Source organism: Schistocerca nitens, chromosome 4 (genome assembly GCF_023898315.1).
Source record: "Schistocerca nitens isolate TAMUIC-IGC-003100 chromosome 4, iqSchNite1.1, whole genome shotgun sequence".
NCBI classification, from domain to species: Eukaryota; Metazoa; Arthropoda; class Insecta; order Orthoptera; family Acrididae; genus Schistocerca; species Schistocerca nitens.
The window spans coordinates 502328587-502346400 of NC_064617.1; the positions used below are offsets into that span (position 1 = coordinate 502328587).

The 17814-nt window shown below is 41.7% G+C and overlaps 1 protein-coding gene across 2 annotated transcripts in view; it reads right to left on the reverse strand.

Annotated features, from left to right (window-relative positions):
• Positions 1–17814, reverse strand: part of LOC126252538 (uridine-cytidine kinase-like 1) — a 131254-nt gene that overhangs the window by 64440 nt on the left and 49000 nt on the right. For both annotated transcript variants that reach the window (XM_049953434.1, XM_049953433.1), the window contains exon 6: positions 5971–6042. In XM_049953434.1, coding sequence (XP_049809391.1) covers positions 5971–6042 — 72 coding nt within the window. The remainder of the gene's footprint in view (positions 1–5970; positions 6043–17814) is intronic.

The window sequence follows — 17814 nt, forward strand, 5'->3', positions numbered from 1 at the left end:
GTGGATACCATCCGGTCCTGGGGCGGAGGAGCGAGAAGAAGAGAGTGCATGTTGGAGTTCCCGCATGGAGAAAACAGTATTGTAGCTTTCGCGATTTTGAGAGGAGAAAGCAAGACATCGCACTTCCGCTGCACGTTTCTTCGGGAGAAACGCTGGCGGGTAATTTGAAGAGCTCAAAATCTCAGCAAAGTGCTGACCCAATGAGTTAGAAATTGCGACGAGGTCCACTAATGTATCATGCGCGACAGTGAGCCCAGAGACCGGGGAGAAACTAGGCGCGCCTGAGAACCGTCGAAGCCGACTCCAAACTTCCAAGGAGGGAGTGAAAGTGTTAAATGAGTTAATAAAGAATTTCCAGCTTGCCTTCTTGCTATCGCGGATGACACGACAGCATCGCGCACGGAACTGCTTATAGCGGATACAGTTGGCCAAAGTAGGATGGTGGAGGAAAACGCGAAGAGCACGTCGCCGCTCACGTATTGCGTCACGGCATGCCTCGTTCCACCAAGGAACTGGGGGGCGCCGGGGCAATTCAGAGGTGCGTGGTATTGAACGTTCTGCAGCTGTAAGAATAACGTCGGTAATATGTGTGACCTCATCATCGACGCTGGGAAAGTGACGGTCATCGAATGTCGCTAGAGACGAAAAGTGTCCAATCGGCTTGGGCAAACTTCCAGCATTGCGGGCGCATATATGGCAGTTGAGGCTGCAGTCTAAGGACACATGGAAAGGGGTCACTCGAGTGTGTATCATCAAGGGCGAACCATTCGAAGCACTGAGCTAGCGGAACAGTACCAACCGCAAGGTCCAAATGAGATAAATTTGTCGTGGAGGCAGACAAAAATGTAGGGACCCCAGTGTTGAGGCAAACTAGATCCGCTTGGTGGAAGACGTCTTGCAATAGTGAGCCACGTGGACAAGGATGTGGAGATCCCCAAAGCGGGTGGTGGGCATTGAAGTCCCCAACCAGCAAATAGGGGGGTGGAAGCTGACCAAGAAGATGAAATGTATACAGTACAAAGAGAGAACGTGTATCCAGAAAGGGAAAGACGGACAGCGACAGCTTGGAAGGAAGTGTTTAAGTGGATTGGGTGATAATGGAGAGTATCGTGGAGAAGAATCATGAGTCCTCCATGGGCTGGAGTGCCTTCAACAGAGGGGAGATCATATCGGACGGACTGAAAATGAGGGAGAACAAAGCGGTCATGGGAACGCAGCTTTGTTTCCTGAAGACAGAAGATGACCGGCGAATAGGATCGCAAGAGGATCGACAATTCATTCCGATTGGCTCGAATTCCGCGGATATTCCAGTGGATAATGGACATAGGGTGAACAGAAAATGGAGGAATGTGACCAAGGTTGCCGTCAACTCAACGACTGCTCAGAGCTTGCGACCGACAGCATGGAATGGCATTCAGCCGAAGGCAGAAGATCCTGATCCATAGGTTGTTCAGGAGCAGCTCCTGCCACCAGCGATCGGCCGGTTGATTGGCCGTCAGCAGTGCGCCTCAACAACACAGAAGACGGCTGAGGGCGATTTCCTCCAGGTGGTGCTGTAGATGAGACACGCCTTGGCGGAGAAGGAGATGAACTGGGTTTCTTTGTAGCCTTCTTGGAAATATGATGTTTAGATGGAGGAGGAACCGATGGTTGTGAAGTTGGGGTACGTAAAAAATCTTCACGAGTATTCTCTTTTTTTGAAGTCTTGGTGTCTGACTTTTGGGCTCGAGATTTAGCAGAACCCGATGAAGGGTGAGCCATAGAGTGGGTAGGCGAAAGTGGTGAGGTTGAACGGGCGATCTTTGCGCTGGCCGATCTGACGACCGTGGCGCTAAAGGTGAGGTCGCAAGTCTGCGTGGCCGCCTCCTTTGTTGGCCGAGGAGAAGCAAAGACAGTGGTGTATTTTCCTGTCTGAGGCACGGTGGGCTGTCGACTGCCGAATAATTTTCGAGCAGCAAAGGTCGACACCTTTTCCTTCACTCTGATTTCCTGGATGAGCTTTTCGTCTTTAAAAACGGGGCAATCTTGAGAGGAAGCAGCGTGGTCACCCATACAGTTGATGCAGTGAGGGGATGGAGGTGGACAAGCACCCTCATGGGCATCCTTGCCACACGTAACACATTTGGCCCGATTGGAACAGGACTGGCTGGTGTGATTGAACCGCTGACACCGATAGCAATGCGTAGGGTTTGGGACGTAAGGGCAAACGGAAATTATCTCACAGCCTGCTTTGATTTTCGATGGGAGTTGAACTTTGTCAAATGTCAAGAAGACAGTGCGGGTTGGAATGATGTTCGTGTCAACCCTTTTCATAACCCTATGAACAGCCGTTACGCCCTGGTCAGACAGGTAGTGCTGAATTTCTTCGTCAGACAGTCCATCGAGGGAGCGTGTATAAACGACTCCACGCGAGGAATTTTAAGTGTGGTGCGCTTCAACCCGGACAGGGAAGGTGTGGAGCAGTGAAGTACGCAGCAATTTTTGTGCCTGGAGGGCACTGACTGTTTCTAACAACAAGGTGCCATCCCGTAATCTGGAACAAGACTTTACAGGACCTGCAATTGCGTCGACACCTTTCTGAATAATGAAAGGGTTGACCGTGGAGAAGTCGTGACCTTCGTCAGACCGAGAAACAACAAGGAACTGTGGCAACGATGGAAGAACTGTCTGTGGCTGAGACTCAGTGAACTTACGCTTGTGAGCAGACATAGTGGAAGGTGAGGAAACCATTGCGGAAGAATCCTCCATGATTACCGGCGTCTCCGATGGCGCGCTCCTCCCTTGTGGGGCCCCTCTCTGAGGGCACTCCCACCTTAGGTGATTGTTCACACCTCAGGTCACACCTCCCGACAAACGGACAGAGGGACCAATCGGCACTTTCGGAAGATATCAGCTCGGGTAATCACCCCTCCCTGGGCCTGGCCGTTACCAGGGGGTACGTACGTGTCCTACCTGTCTACCCGGGGCGGGAAATTACGCGTTACCCCGTCACCGGCTACGCACAAAAATGCGTGGGTCGGCCTTCAGACATGCACAGGGAGGAAGAAAGAGAAAGGGAAAAACAAAGAAAGGGAAAGGAAAGAGGAGAGGTATCAAACGCCACAGCGGAGAAAAGGGTAAAGAGAAGAGGTAAGGAAAAGAGAAGGACAAAGGAAGGATGAAGACATACAGGCAGAGAAGGCGAAGAATGCGTTACATTTATGAGCGTCCGTCTCGGGACGTAGGCACAAACCATACTCCCAGAGGGGGAGAAAGGGAAGGAAAGAGCCAGAGGTGAGGGGAGGGGGGCGAAGATGGGGGAGAGGGAAGGATGCGGAAAAGGAAGGTATGCAGCCCAGAAAGGAAGGAGGGCCACATTAGCTCGGGGTCCCGTGCTCGCTACGCACGTATCCACAAAAGAGTTGTGGATCCCCTGGGGGGAGGTACAGTATTGTAGCATGACATGTGAAATAACACATTAATGTATACAGGTGTGGATGTCAGGAGGGGCAGAGGATTGTTTCATTGGGAAATCTGAACAGTGGAACATGCAACCAGTCACAAAAATCTACCACCTCTTTGCATTCATGGGGAGGGGGGAGGGGGGGCGGGGGGGGGGGGGGGGGGAAGCTGTTATCTTCGTAAAATTCACATTCATGGATAAAACATTAGGGGTTTTCAGACATATTTCATCAACATGCCATTTTTAGATAATCCATTCAGCAATTTTATTGGTGGTATTTAATTCACATGATCAATTTCATCTTTCTACATGCTTGTGGCAGTCACACTTAACCAATAAAGTGAGTATATAAAGTGATCCAAAAGCAATCACAAGGATAATCAATACTCTACTGTAAGCGTAAAATTGGTCATTTTTGTGAGTACCCAATATGAAGGGCAAACACACAGCAACCGAAGTTTAAAAAATTAAGTTTTTGAATAACTTTAGGTACTTCAAACTTTCAGCAAAAGATCACTGCCAAAAGCACTTGTGAAGATGAAATTGTATAATTTGGAATCAGGCACATAAGTTAAATCCCATCAAGAAAACAGCTGAATGGATTATCCAATATCTATGTATCTTAGATATTATGAAATTGCTTCGCAAGCTAACTCCTATAGAATGTGGGATACTCTAGCTTTCCTGCAACCAGTCACAGATGAACCTACAGCTTAACTCTGAATCCAAACCAGAATGTGTCATGGCATTTTTAACATATATGGATTACTTTGAAAGATAAGTCACATTTTGCATAAGAAAGTTTACATTTGTCAAGGACCAAATATATGAGGAGGGGTCCAAGTACAGTAAAACCCCACTTTTACATTCCTGGAATTAATGTTTTCCCGTGGTTAATGACATATATAGTTCCCATCAATTTCCTATGTTCACAATGTTAATTTGCAGCCAATTTTGCGTCACCATACTTATATCTTCCTGCAATTTACACTTCATGAATACATGTTCATGGAAAAAACAACTTATGTAACTGATGTTAAATTACAGTGAATGGTTCTAGCCGTCAAATAGTATTTACAATTGTTACCACGGCACTCTACCCAGCAGAACTGAATCGGTAAATAGGTAAAAGCCTGAAAAATTCATGCTTTATCTCCTGCTACTGTTGCCGCCAAGTGCTATTCAGTGTGGTAGCTGATGGGAGTAACTAGGTACATTCGAATAGAGGTATCACAACCAATCTCGACCATTTTCCAACTGTCTTCATTGTGCCTGCGCACCTTCGTAATTATTGTGATCACAATAATGTTATTCAAACCATATTTAATGTGTTTCATTGTCTGGCCACTTTAAGTGCTATCAACACATTTGTTCACCCTGAGACGTATGTTTTTGGCTTAAGCACTGCACCAGTTACGTATTTTTTCACGCTTAGCAACATGCATTACGAAAATTTAGTCATTGTCGAGTACAAATACTTAAGTATTTTTTCACGATGTTTCACAAACAATCTGAGTGATATTTTGCGAGCGTGGTTTTCTATATAATTCAGGGGCATAGCACCTGATAACCTCAAAATGATGATTACAGTACCACAAAGACACAGAACAACACATAAGCAACCACCACATAAAATACTCATGTAAATATTTGCAGCTGACAACAAGAACAAATTCTCTAAAAAAGGTCATGCTAAGCATGAAAAAGTACACAACTGATGCAATATTTCATTATCTGCTTACTGAATGACAGTTGCAGGCTTTCCAAAAACATCAATTGTTATGTATGAAGTCAAATGTTTCTACCTGCCAGACAGTTATCAGTTCCAGTTACATTGGAGGTTTTTATTAGATACTAAACTATTATTAGATAATAAACAAGTCTTTGATAAATATTTTGGTTCTTATTATGTACACATATGTTACATACAGTACGAAAATGCAAGGGAGATCCTATATATAACATTTAATAGATAAAACATTATTTCACACATTTTACATTTACCCGCACTTTACACCATTTTTCTCACCTCCTGAAAACCGCAAATGTGGGCTTTCACTGTAATAGCATAAAATTCAAAAGTACAAATGTACCTCATGAACTAGAGATCATCCACAACTGCCCATTGTACAGAAGGGAGGAACAACTGAATAGAACTAACAATAAGTAATATTACGGACATCATACTTCCAGTTAAATTATTCCCACTGACTATTATGCCCCCAATGCAATGATGTAAAATCACAATGCAGTTTAGTATTGGCATATCTGTCTCTTCAATCAGACAAGCATAGAATGCATCAAAAGTACATACAAGATCAAAATCCTACAAATTTTTCTGTGGTAAATTCACATAACCCACATATAAAAGAGAAATTTGTCCTCCTTTAAACCCTACAAAATTACTAAATGATGAAGTGAACAGATAGTTCATATGGTAATTTATTACTATTGCATTATTTAAAATCTCACAGATGACAAAAGTGGAACAAAAAATATGAAATACAATAGCAATGTAAAACACTAACCTTCAAAACTTCTGCATTGTAGAAAGTTAAAATTCCTTCAAATATGATCACATTTGCACCATACATTGTTTTCTGCAACAAAAGCAAAAAAGGCTTGAAAACATGAATATTGCTATTCTACTGCTAAATCAAAATGGTTACCTCTAAAATAGGAAATAGGGTGCAGCAGAAAATGAGACAAACCACACTGAAAAGCAATTAAAACAGTAAGAGAGGGCTGAGTCAGCTGGTCAAGGAGGTAGGGGTGAGGGTCCCCAGACAGCATACAGCTTGAGACACCATAATTCCAAATATCTCGCCAATGCCCCAAATTTAGCTTAAATTATATCCAAAAATAAAAACCACTTTTACATGAAAACTGATGTCCAGCTCAACTGTCCATGAACTGAATGTTAGTATTTGAGGCAAAGTAGTCTGAAGGCCATGCTCTGCATGGAGGGCCACAAGAAGTGGGCACTCCACCAGGATCTGAGCTACTGCCTGTACAGCTCCACAACTACAATGTGGAGATGGCCCGTTACATAAAACATTATGTAAAATATACTGTGGGTTAGCCTGATAAGAACAATGTAGAGGTGACATAGGTCAATGAATTCCTTCCAGGAGAAACAGAAGGATGAGCACGTGCAGCAGTAGTCTCCTTGATAGCACAGAGTTCGTTAAAGGGGGCATTAGCAAACAACATGTCATTTCATTTCTGAGTGAGCAGAGGTCTTTTATTGCACCGTCAATCTGCACCTCGTACCAGTAAAGCACATGTGGTGTGAGTAATCATTCCTCCATTCAAATGGTCAGCCAATTCATTCCCTGCAATACCTACATGACTCCGTGCCCATGGAGACAAGTGAATAGTCATTATGACTAAGTTCTGCAAGAAGGTCTTGAATAACAGATACCACTGGGGAATAACATTTTCACCAGCCAACAGCCTGAAGAGTGCTCACTGAACCACTACATATTAAATTTCAGTCAACAGATGTTTATTTAATAAAGTGTAGGGCTCTCTTAATGAGAATCCACTGTAAAGAAACAAGACCCTGACAACTGACGGTGTCACTGACCAACAGGGGATATAAAAGCATATCCTGTCTCATCCGTGGTTTTAGATCCATGTGTGTAAAAGATGGTAGCATACTGAAATTCCTGAAGAATTGATGGTTACAAATGCCAAAAAATCATTGAGGGCAACAGACTTCAAGACCTTGATATAAATTGTCTAATTCATGGCTACGGCAACAACTTTGGTGGGAGAAGGAGTAGGGGGTTGCACAAGAAAACATGGGGAGTACATTCCCGGGAGAGAGGTGGAGATACTGGCAGAGGTACCACCTACGCAAAAAGGGGATACATTGGATGATCAGGAAATTGTCAAATGGCAATTGCATAGGAGACTAACAGTTGGTGCCACTGGAACTGAAAGGGAAGATTCCAGCTTCAGCAAGGAAGATATCCATGGTACAAGCCCAGAAAGCACCAGTGCTACAAAGATGGAGTGGGTCTAACTACTTCAGAGTCGAGGATGCTACTGAGACACAAACCTGGTAACCATACTAAAGTCATGATGAGACCAGGACCCAGTGAATAAGGAGAAGACCAGCACAATCTGCACCTCAAGAGGTGTGAGAGTGGAACAAAAGGGTACTAAGCTTCCACAGGCAACTAGTCTTTAGCTGACATATATGGGGCAACTAACTGAACGTTTTGTTGAAAAGAAATGCCCAAAAGTGAGATTCTGCAACAACTTTCCTTCCAAGTGCTGGGTACCCATGTACAATTCTGGGTCAAAATGGATGGTGGTCAAATGCCAGAAATGCATGACCTGCATTTTTGCAGGGAACCGTGGGAAAGGGTCCATACAGAGGTCTGTCAGAGGGCACCTTGGAGGTGGTGTTCAGCTGAGGTTAACGAGTGGGAGTTGTACCAAATGCAAAAATCATTGGGATATAGTGCAGGGGTTACCAGCAGTCCAACAGAGATACTAGCCCATTGATGGTGACGAGGAAGAGAGTGACTCAAGACAGAGTGCTCTCAGACCTGTGGAGAGCTGAGTGAAGTACGAGCTTGAATCCACAACAAACAGTGGGCTACAAAAACTGATGAATAAAAAAGGGAGCCTCGAACGATTCAGTCCTGGAGGGTAGGTAAAATGTGATGGTGTGAAGCAGAGTCGTATGTCTTATGTAGGTCAAAAGAGACAGCAGTAAGGTGTTGACATTTAGAAAAAGCCTGTTGGATGGCTTTTTCCAACCAAGCTAGATGGTCAGCTATGGATTGTCCCTCCCAGAAACCACAATGATAGGGTGACAAAAGGCCTCTCAACTCAATAAGTCAACATAGTCAGCAGGCAACCATCCTTTCAAGAAGTTTGCAGACAACATTGGTGAGGCTAACTGCTAAGTAGCTGTTGAGAGATGCAGAGTTTTTTCCTGGCTTAAGGACTGGGACAACAATATTATCTCACCACTGTGAAGGCAAGACAATTTCAAGCCAAATACGGTTGAAGACATTCAATTGGTGTAACCTTTGAGTTGCATTCAGGTGTTGAATCATTATATTATGAATTAAATTAGAGGTCGTATCATGAGACAAGGCAAGAGCCTGAAACAATTCCTAGTCAGTGAAAGGTGTATTATATGATTTGCCATAGTGGTCCATGAAACACGGGGAAGTCTTCGACTAGTCATTTCCGTAGTAGAGAGGTAGTTGGATAAGAAGAGGATGCCAATGTGGTTGCCAAGAGGGTCACAACATGTTCAGCAAAAAACGACACAAAAAGCAGCACAAAGACCACCCTGAAGGACAAGACCCCCCAACAGTTGTGGATAGTTAGAGACCCAGAAGACTACAGAGCTTGGGCCACACCTGCAATGAACAGGCATATGTTTCCAGGGAGGAAACATACCATTCCCAGTGTTCTTTATTACTCTGCTTAATTAGACAGCAATTCTTAGAATGAAGTCACTTGAAAGTGAGAAGGTTTGTCTGTGAAGAACATCACTTAAAACATTGCAGGGCTCTTCGGTGATCCTGAACAGCTATTGCAAGGTCTTGGTTCCCAAACAGAACTTTCCAGCAGCGGAGGGGACCTGTAGAAAGGGTAACAGCTGTTCCAGCGGCATGGATGACTGCATTGGAGATGTCTTGCACAACTTGACACAATCTGACAGGGGGCAAAGGTAACAGCAGAGGCACAAAATTGCCAGTTGGCTGTTCAAAGCAACCAATGCTCTAGTTGGTCCATCTCGCGATGGTAAGGAAGTGACACGATCACCCGAAAATGGTCATTGTCAGACCGCGAAGATGATCAGGTAGCAACCAATGCAGTGGAGCCACAAGACTGGGTAAGAGAACATTAGATTGATAGCTATAAAGGCATCAAGGGCTGCACTGATGTAGGTAGTAGTATTTTAGTGATCCAAGCCATTCACAGAAGGGCATGCATCACTTACATCAAATATAGAGCTCAGAGAAAAGATATGCATGATCGCAATTAGTTTGTAAGCATTGGGCCACGTGCTACAGGAAAGTATTACTCAATAGGTGTGGAGTCTACCTGCTGGAGAGCATTTGTAAACTCCATGGAGCACAGAGAAATGAAGCAGCTCTAGTATCGTGGAAGATTTACCAGCACCACGGGCGACAAATATGACCTACATAAGCGATTGTTATTATCTACTGCTTATAAAATGTTAACGACAAGTCTTTGAGACAGTAATACTAGTTTGTTTGCATGTAGAATGTAACCTTTTGTGAAAATTTGTGACAATATACAGAGTTAATTGGAACCAATCTACACTTTATTTAAGCAGAGAAGCAGTGTTTTGTTTTTAGCCATTTCACTTACAGAGAACTGCACAGAAGAAAGAAGTTCGATGCCGAGGAACAACAGGGCACAGTATAGCTGGACTCTTGAGGTGACTCACAAGAGTTGCAAGGTTGAATATCTACACCAATCTAATAAGGGAGTGATAAGGCGGTAGTGTTGGGTGTAGCTGCATAGAGTAATAGGTCTATAACAAATGCTGGCCAAGCATTCAAAACATCGCCATACTAGCTAAATGCAGTAGTCATCAGCCACTAATAAACACTCCACATGGCAACCATTCGGTTGTAAGTGGAAAGTGACAAATAACAGACTGAAAGGACATAATTCCATAATAAATCAGCAAAGAGAAGAAGTGTTTCCAAGGGCAACAGGAAGCTTAAACAGCACCATCTATGCACCTAGGCTAAGAGCATCCATCTAAATTGATATACATGCAGCCTTACATGATCCATCAAAAGCGAGCACACAAGCAGCGACATCAAGTCAGCATGCAGCCATCGACGACTGATCCACTGCCAGATTGTAGTCTACACCATCATGACACCAGCATGCTGTCTGCACCACAGCGACCCCAGCATGTGCTCTAAACCACTGCGTCATCATCACACAATCATCGATGACCAGACCATTGCCAGCACACAGTATGACTACAGTGAGCTACACCAATATATCACTTCAAAATTGTTTTTGTGGGTGTAGTGCAGTAATTCGGTAATATTTAAGTGTTTGTTTATGCCGGTGATAACAAGGAAAATGCCAACAGAAGTTAATATGGAAATGTTACTACAAAGACTGGACAAAAAGTTTTCACTCTTAAAAATCAGATTAAGGACAATGATGAGGAATTAATGGAAAACCAAAATAGACAGACAACAATTAGGAACTCAGATTAAAGACACTCATAAACAAGTAACGGAAAGAATTAGAAACTCAGATTAAGACACTCATGAAGCATTAGAGGTGCATTTAGGACATAAGCTATATCAAAGCCTCAACATGTTAAAGAGAAGAAACGCACACCAAAGTCTTGAAACAATGTGACTTAGTTTGGGAAGAGATACATGAACGTACTAAAAATTTACATACAAACGTAGATAGTTTACGTAACTTTGCAGAAACAGAATGTAAGTTGGTAAAAGATCAGATGTCAGATAAACAAATGCGCATAGACATTTTAGAACAGAGAAGTGACAAGAGATTCCATATCTTTGCATGATATACATTCAGGTTTGGAGGCAAATTTATGAGCACTGTTAGATCACAAATTTCAGAAGACTTCACATACTTAAGGAAATGGCCAGGAGGAAGTCACTAACACCACCAATTAGTTTAAAAGACTATGGGACAAATTGGCAAAAACTAGATGGGAATTAATAGAAGGTCAAGTTAAAGGTAAATCTTTAGAAGTAACAGCACTATTAGACGAGTTACAGGTGGGAATTGGAATGAACTCTTAAGCATTTTCCTAAGTTTAAAGTAGATGGGGAAGTACATCCAATGTACTCCCTGCAAGTGTTTTCCAGTTCATTGCCACAACAGTGGGAAGACTCTAGAAAGGTGAATTTATTTTGGAGAGTAAAGAAAATTAGACTAAGGGAGACTGTGTATACTGAAAACTGTAGAACTTTGTTTACTTACATTTATTCATCAAGGGTATGGACACAATTTGCAGTACCAAAATGTGTCCAACATATGGTGAAATTTTACTTCTTTAAGAACTTAAGTAAGAAAGTACTGTCTGTAATACATACATGTGAAGCTCGCCAAAAGATGAAAGCCAACAATCAAGTGATAACGTGTAAATTATACCCAACAATACCTAAAGGATTACATGACCTCACAGTTGCTGATTTCTTTGGCTCATTACCAACAAGTAAAGGGGCTAACTTAAATATTCGTATTAGTGGAGTGTTGGTCTATATATGTTAAACTCTATCCTATTACACAATCCAACACAGAGATGGTGGTTAGATGTCTAGGGGGTAAGAAAGCCACAGATTGTTGACAGACAATGGTCCACAGTTTGTGAGTAAAGCCTTGCTTTTAGCATGGGAAAACGTTAAGACACATTGTTATCTTGAAACACAGTCCACAAACTACCCCTTGTGAATGTATCACGAAAAAATCTGTAGATTATGTAGGACCTACTATTCAGACAGACTTACAACTTGGGCACAAAAAATACCAAAATTCCAAACAACACTTTATGAAATTCCACATTTATCTACTAGTTTATCTCCCATCGAAATAATAAGACGTAAATTCATAGGTGAGCCACTGTTTAAATTATCTAAATGGCCAGACAATGATAACATACACAGAGACAACTTAAACGATGTTGTAAAAGAAAATTTACAAGAAGCAGCAGATATTCGACCGTGTAAATATAATGAAAAAGATATGACACATACCTTTGATGTGGCCGACTTGGTACTAATTAAGGAAGTACACCAAACCTCAAATCTGAAGAAAGGCACACACAAGTTTTTACCTTGACATAGTGGTCTTTACTAATTTTTAAATGTACCACAACCCGAACCAGTTTTCTTGGTCAATCCAGAGCCGGTCAAGAAAAGGGATAATATAATATTGATATGTTAAAGTATTGTAAGACTACGACAAATTAAACTTGTAAAGGAAACACAGTAACAACATAGATCGTTCTTAATGGTGAAAATGTGTAAATAAATAATGTCAACTGTTATTTAATCGGCTGTTAAGTATTCCTTTATTGTAAGATTGCTGACCAAAGAAGCATATTACTTACAGTCATATGGTAAAAACAGGGGTTGAATTTGTTTTTGTTTTTTTTAAGGGAGGTTAATCACGGGTATTGATTGATGAGTAAAACTGACTACAGAAATTATACTGACCATTTAAGATGTGAATGTACTTCCATATTCCATTGCATTTCATAGGGGTTTGTTAGGATCAATTTTTGGGGTTTCTGGGATAGTGAAGCTGTGGCAAGTCCATTCTGTAGGGCATGCCGAACAATTTCTCCCTTCAGTGTCTCAGTGAAGTACCTTAGCAGATGGTGTCTCTGGGGTAGGGGTGGTAAGCGAATCCATCTATGGGGTACTGTCTTTTCTTCTTCGATCCTAACATACCTGTCTATCTCCTTTTCTTACTTCTCAATCAGGAGTACCAAATCTCTCTTCCCTCTTCCCTCTTTCCACATGCTAACATCCTATCACAGGATCCATTCTTTTTATAGTCTATATAGAGAATTTACAACCTACAACAGTAGGATTGCACTGGGGATATTTCACATATGATGAAAAAATGAATTGTTCTTATGACACGATGTCAAGATTATCGAGGACATCCCTTAGCAATTATGTTAACTTTTGTAGTAATCTGATGTGTTATGAGTGGATTTGTTTTTAGCTTTTACAGGGGAGATGAGAGATTTGTGTGTACTAAACATCACGCGCTCACACACACATATCTATAGACTGTGATTTGTGGGTATTATTCTGCTTGGCTTGTCGCTGTTTCAAGGGGAGGGAGGAATAGGACAGGGTGTCCTACGAATAAGCTTGATACAGAAATGACAAGCCAAAACTAAGAAGGAATAGGAGGTTTGTAGGGAGAAAAATAGACTGGAGAACTCTTGTTTGAAAAGAAGTAGACAGCTGGATTTTCACAGAGAATGCAGCCTTAAGAAGAGGTAAACTAAAGGGAAAAAGCACTGAAGTACTCAAAGATTAGAAAAGGATGGGAGGTACTTCAAATTGGGAGTTATGGGTAGGTAATCCATAAAGAAGGGAGCTTATGTCAGGTCCAGGTGAAACCAAGGAAGGGAGGACCCCCAACCACTTTAGAGGAAAGGAGAGGTATATCACACCAAGCGCGCCTTCAAAATAAGAGGAAAAAGAGTACTGGATCCCTGGAAAGAGAGCCTTCAATGTGCAATTAGTTTGTAAACATCGAGCCACATACTATAGGAACGTATTACTCAACAGGTACAGAGTCTACCTGCTGGAAAGCATTTGCAATCCCCATGGAGCACAAAACAGGAGCTCTGGTACCATGGCAGATTTCCAGCACCAAGGAAGACGAATATGATGTACATAAGCAATTGTTGTTACACACTATTCACAGAACCTTAACAAGAAGTCTTTGAGACAGTAATATTAGTTGGTTCCCATTTAACATGCAATCTTTCGTGAAAGTTTGTGACAATATATAAAGTCAAGTGCTAAACTTTATTTAAGTAGAGAAGCAATGTTTTTTTTTTTTTTTTTTTTTTTTAGCCACTTCACTTACAGAAATCTACACGGAAGAAAGAAGTCCGATGCCAAGGAAGAATGGGGCACAGCATAGCTGGGCCTCGAGGTAAATCACAAGATTTGCAAGGCTGAATATATACACCAATCTAATACTAGACAGTTAGGGTAGTGATGTTAGGTGCAGCTGCATGGAATATTAGCTCTAGAACACATGGGGAGGGGGGAGGGGGGAGGGGGGAGGGGGAGTAGCGTCCATCAAACCACAAAACATTTGAGCATCCGTTTTTCCTTTTTCTACTGCACGCACTCCATACACTCACTAACTTCAGATTCACATCATACGAATTATGCACAAAGTTCGAAGTCATTTTTGAGGTAGATTTACTGCAGGATCTACACAGAACAAGTAATTTTGATGCTAAACCCTTCCTGCTACTTTGTTTTTCAGTCATTTCCAGACAGCCTACACCATCACATTGTTTCCATTTCGCCACTTCCTTTATCAAAGATGATAAGATGCCCACATCAACAACAACAAATCCACTACAAACAGCGTCACTGTTAACACAAAAATTTCAATCTCCAGGAGATGTACCACGTGGGAGTTTCTTCCCTGAGGACCTGATACATGGGTTACTTTCAAAAGTGTGGCTTGCTTTGTTTGTGAACTGGTTGCCACAGAATTTCCTTTTATTGAATTTCTTGAAGCGTGGCATAGTTTGTATTTATTGCACACCAAAGGATATTTACTTCCACAAATATATGTAGCACTTGGGCAACATACATTCAGTAACACATGAACAAACTACTTCAGCAGAACAGAAGTAAATACTAGCAAAAACAATCATTTACAGACACTAGAAACCTGCACTGTGACCAACATATACAACGTATCACATGTATAATCACTGGAAACAGAAAGTTCACAGTTCTTTTTGAAATAATACTGGTCTCTGTAACAGAAATAAAGGGGGTGTGGTGGCATAAATGACCGTAACTTTAAAATTTGGTATATATAGGTCATTTTTCCATTTGAAACCCTATAATGTATATATCAATGTAATCAGGAAAGACCATAGAATTTAATGAAGTCATAAAAAAATTCGATTTTTCCACTATTTATAAGTACCCTGTATCCTTGTAGAAGGCATCAACCAGAAAGTGATATTCCCCCCACAGGGGTAGATGCACTGAAAGCCAAACGTAGGAGAAAATGGGGACAAAATTATTGTATTTTCGGATTAAGGTGGTCAACTGAAGGTAAGTAAGTTGCCTGCCTGGAGGTGTGTAAACAGTGCTGAGGTCACCTGCACTAGCACCATTGTTGCTTCCAATACAGTATCCACTTAAAAGCCCCATCTATGTGAATCTATGTACAGTTCCCTCCACATGCCCTCTCACGACCAGCATGGTTCCGACAGAATGCACAATAACCACAGAGTGTTGAGGTATGGTCATCAGTGAAGACATTTCTTGTAGAGCAATGCAAATTGCTGAGAGGAGGAGATAAAGTGTTAGAGTTCTAGCAGGTGAAGGTAATACACATTGCAGTTTCACTGAATGATCAAGGGCAGCGGGACCCAAGGTTTCTTGCCACAACTGTACACCACGACTTACTTTTTTACAGTAGGACAAATGCTAAGATAAAAGTGTCCGTATCTACCTTTTTGAATGCACCTAATAAAATATATGCCTCATCACTCACAATTAGCCTGTAGCTTCTCGTCTGGAGCACAAGCTCTCAGTTGAATATGATTCCTTGGACCACAGTCAAAGTTTTGTGTTGGGCAATTCTCACTAGTATCTTGTCTCCCAGACCGTCACATGTGTGAAGAGATGTAGGTTGAGCAGTAGACAAGGCTTTTATCAACAGTGATCTATAGGACTGTCTTCCTAATGACTCAATTCCTCCAAATTCTTCTTCGATATGCCCCACAAAAAATAATGGCTTTATCGCAGTGAAAGTATCAGATCGGTTAGAGTACATATAAATTGTTTTGCTCCCAAACATCTGACTTGTCTCTCTTCCACAGAGTAGCCAGGGTAGATAAAACAGTAGGGCTGTAAATGTTCCCACTGAAGTTTCAATTCCTGTCTGAAGAGATGGCTGGATCAGAATGGTCACTGTTCTGGTGGAAGATCTCTCCATTGAGAATAACACACTGTGTTCTGTTTGCTACAAACTTTTCATCTAACCACACAATGGGTCTGATATTCAATACACATATTTTGTTCACTAGGTGGCACTGTGGAAATGTTCTGAATGCCTTCTGGAGATCAAAGAACACGGCATCAACCTGGGCACTGGTATCTATTGCTTTCATACACCAACTCAGCTCCCTTGTAATGCCACAGCAGATAGATAGTTGGGACAGAGATGAGAAACTATGCATGTGCACCACAGTTTTCAGTTTATGCTAGTTGATCACAGGAGCTTTGAAACAGGTGTGTTTCATTAACTGAGACAGCAGAATTTTCATCTACAGTTCCAACCAACAAGAGACCCTAATTACTCTGGGTATATCTAGAGTGATACTATGACAGATGTTACCAGCAGTCAACGTCACCAGACAACTTATGCCTGAAACTGGCACATTTATGGATAGTAACAACAATGACTAAGTGGAGTATGTTGACGCAGTAATGCTTGCAGCACATTATGACTAGAACTTTCTATTGTACAATTCTCCAAGATTTGTAGGAAATCTTCACAAGGACAATTAGGGTGCAGATTAATAAGCAGTGAAGATTAAAGCAGAGTTCACAAAGGTGAAAATAAACAGGTAATAATAAATCCAGAAAAAACAACTTTTTTCATATTTATGTCTAGTCTAAGACTGGAAGAAGGGCGCAAAATTATCACAATGAGTGGGATGGGCAGCCAAGAAACAAGCTCAACAAAGAAACTATAAACAACAATGAGATGCAAAGGACAAAGCACATTTGTAGGGAAACAATTATGGCATTCTAACACAAACAAGAAGAGTAGCACCAGAAAGTTTTAAAGAAATAGGAATTAGAGGAACTGAATAAGGATAGCTATCAGGAGCTAAAATTTTGCAACAGAAACAGGAGCTAAGGGAATTAGTAAGGATTCATAGGAGACTGCCAAGGAATTACATAACTTTAAACGGCAAATGCAAGAACAAAAACAAAGTTACCAGAAGACGGTGGATAAATGATCGCCTCAAAATGAGCTGCAGAAGTATATCCTTAAGGAGAAAACAGGGAATTGGAAAAATAAGCATGATGATAAACAGGTCCTATCTGTATAAAAAGCTGCTGAAACTGTAGGAAAAAGATGGAGGGCTTTAGAAGATACTAATGGGTCAGATTTCTGAAGTCACAGATATAGCACAGCAGCATCCACAGTTCGCAGCATCAGAACTGCACAATGTCTGAAAGGACTTGCCATTGGAAAAGTAAGGTCTTACTGAAAACCGTGACATTGCTCTCTCAATGTCATCATCAACCAGTTGCACAGTTACAAGGCATGTTCAGAAAGTAAGAGTACTGTGAGCGTAACTAGCTATGATTTTTTGTTTTTAGAGGGCTGGCAAAACTGTGTAGAAGACAGGGTTCCCTGATCACAGCAAGCATAGCAGCAACACGGTAGTACATAAACTCACGTAGCAGTGTCCATTGCATGAAAGATTTCAATTACAAACCCCATGAAGCATGAGGCAAGTGTTGTTATCCCCTTTCCACATGTGGAAGGAATAACACTCACTGAAATGTTTTCACTAATCAAAACTATGTGCAGAATGAGTGTGTGTAAGAGGT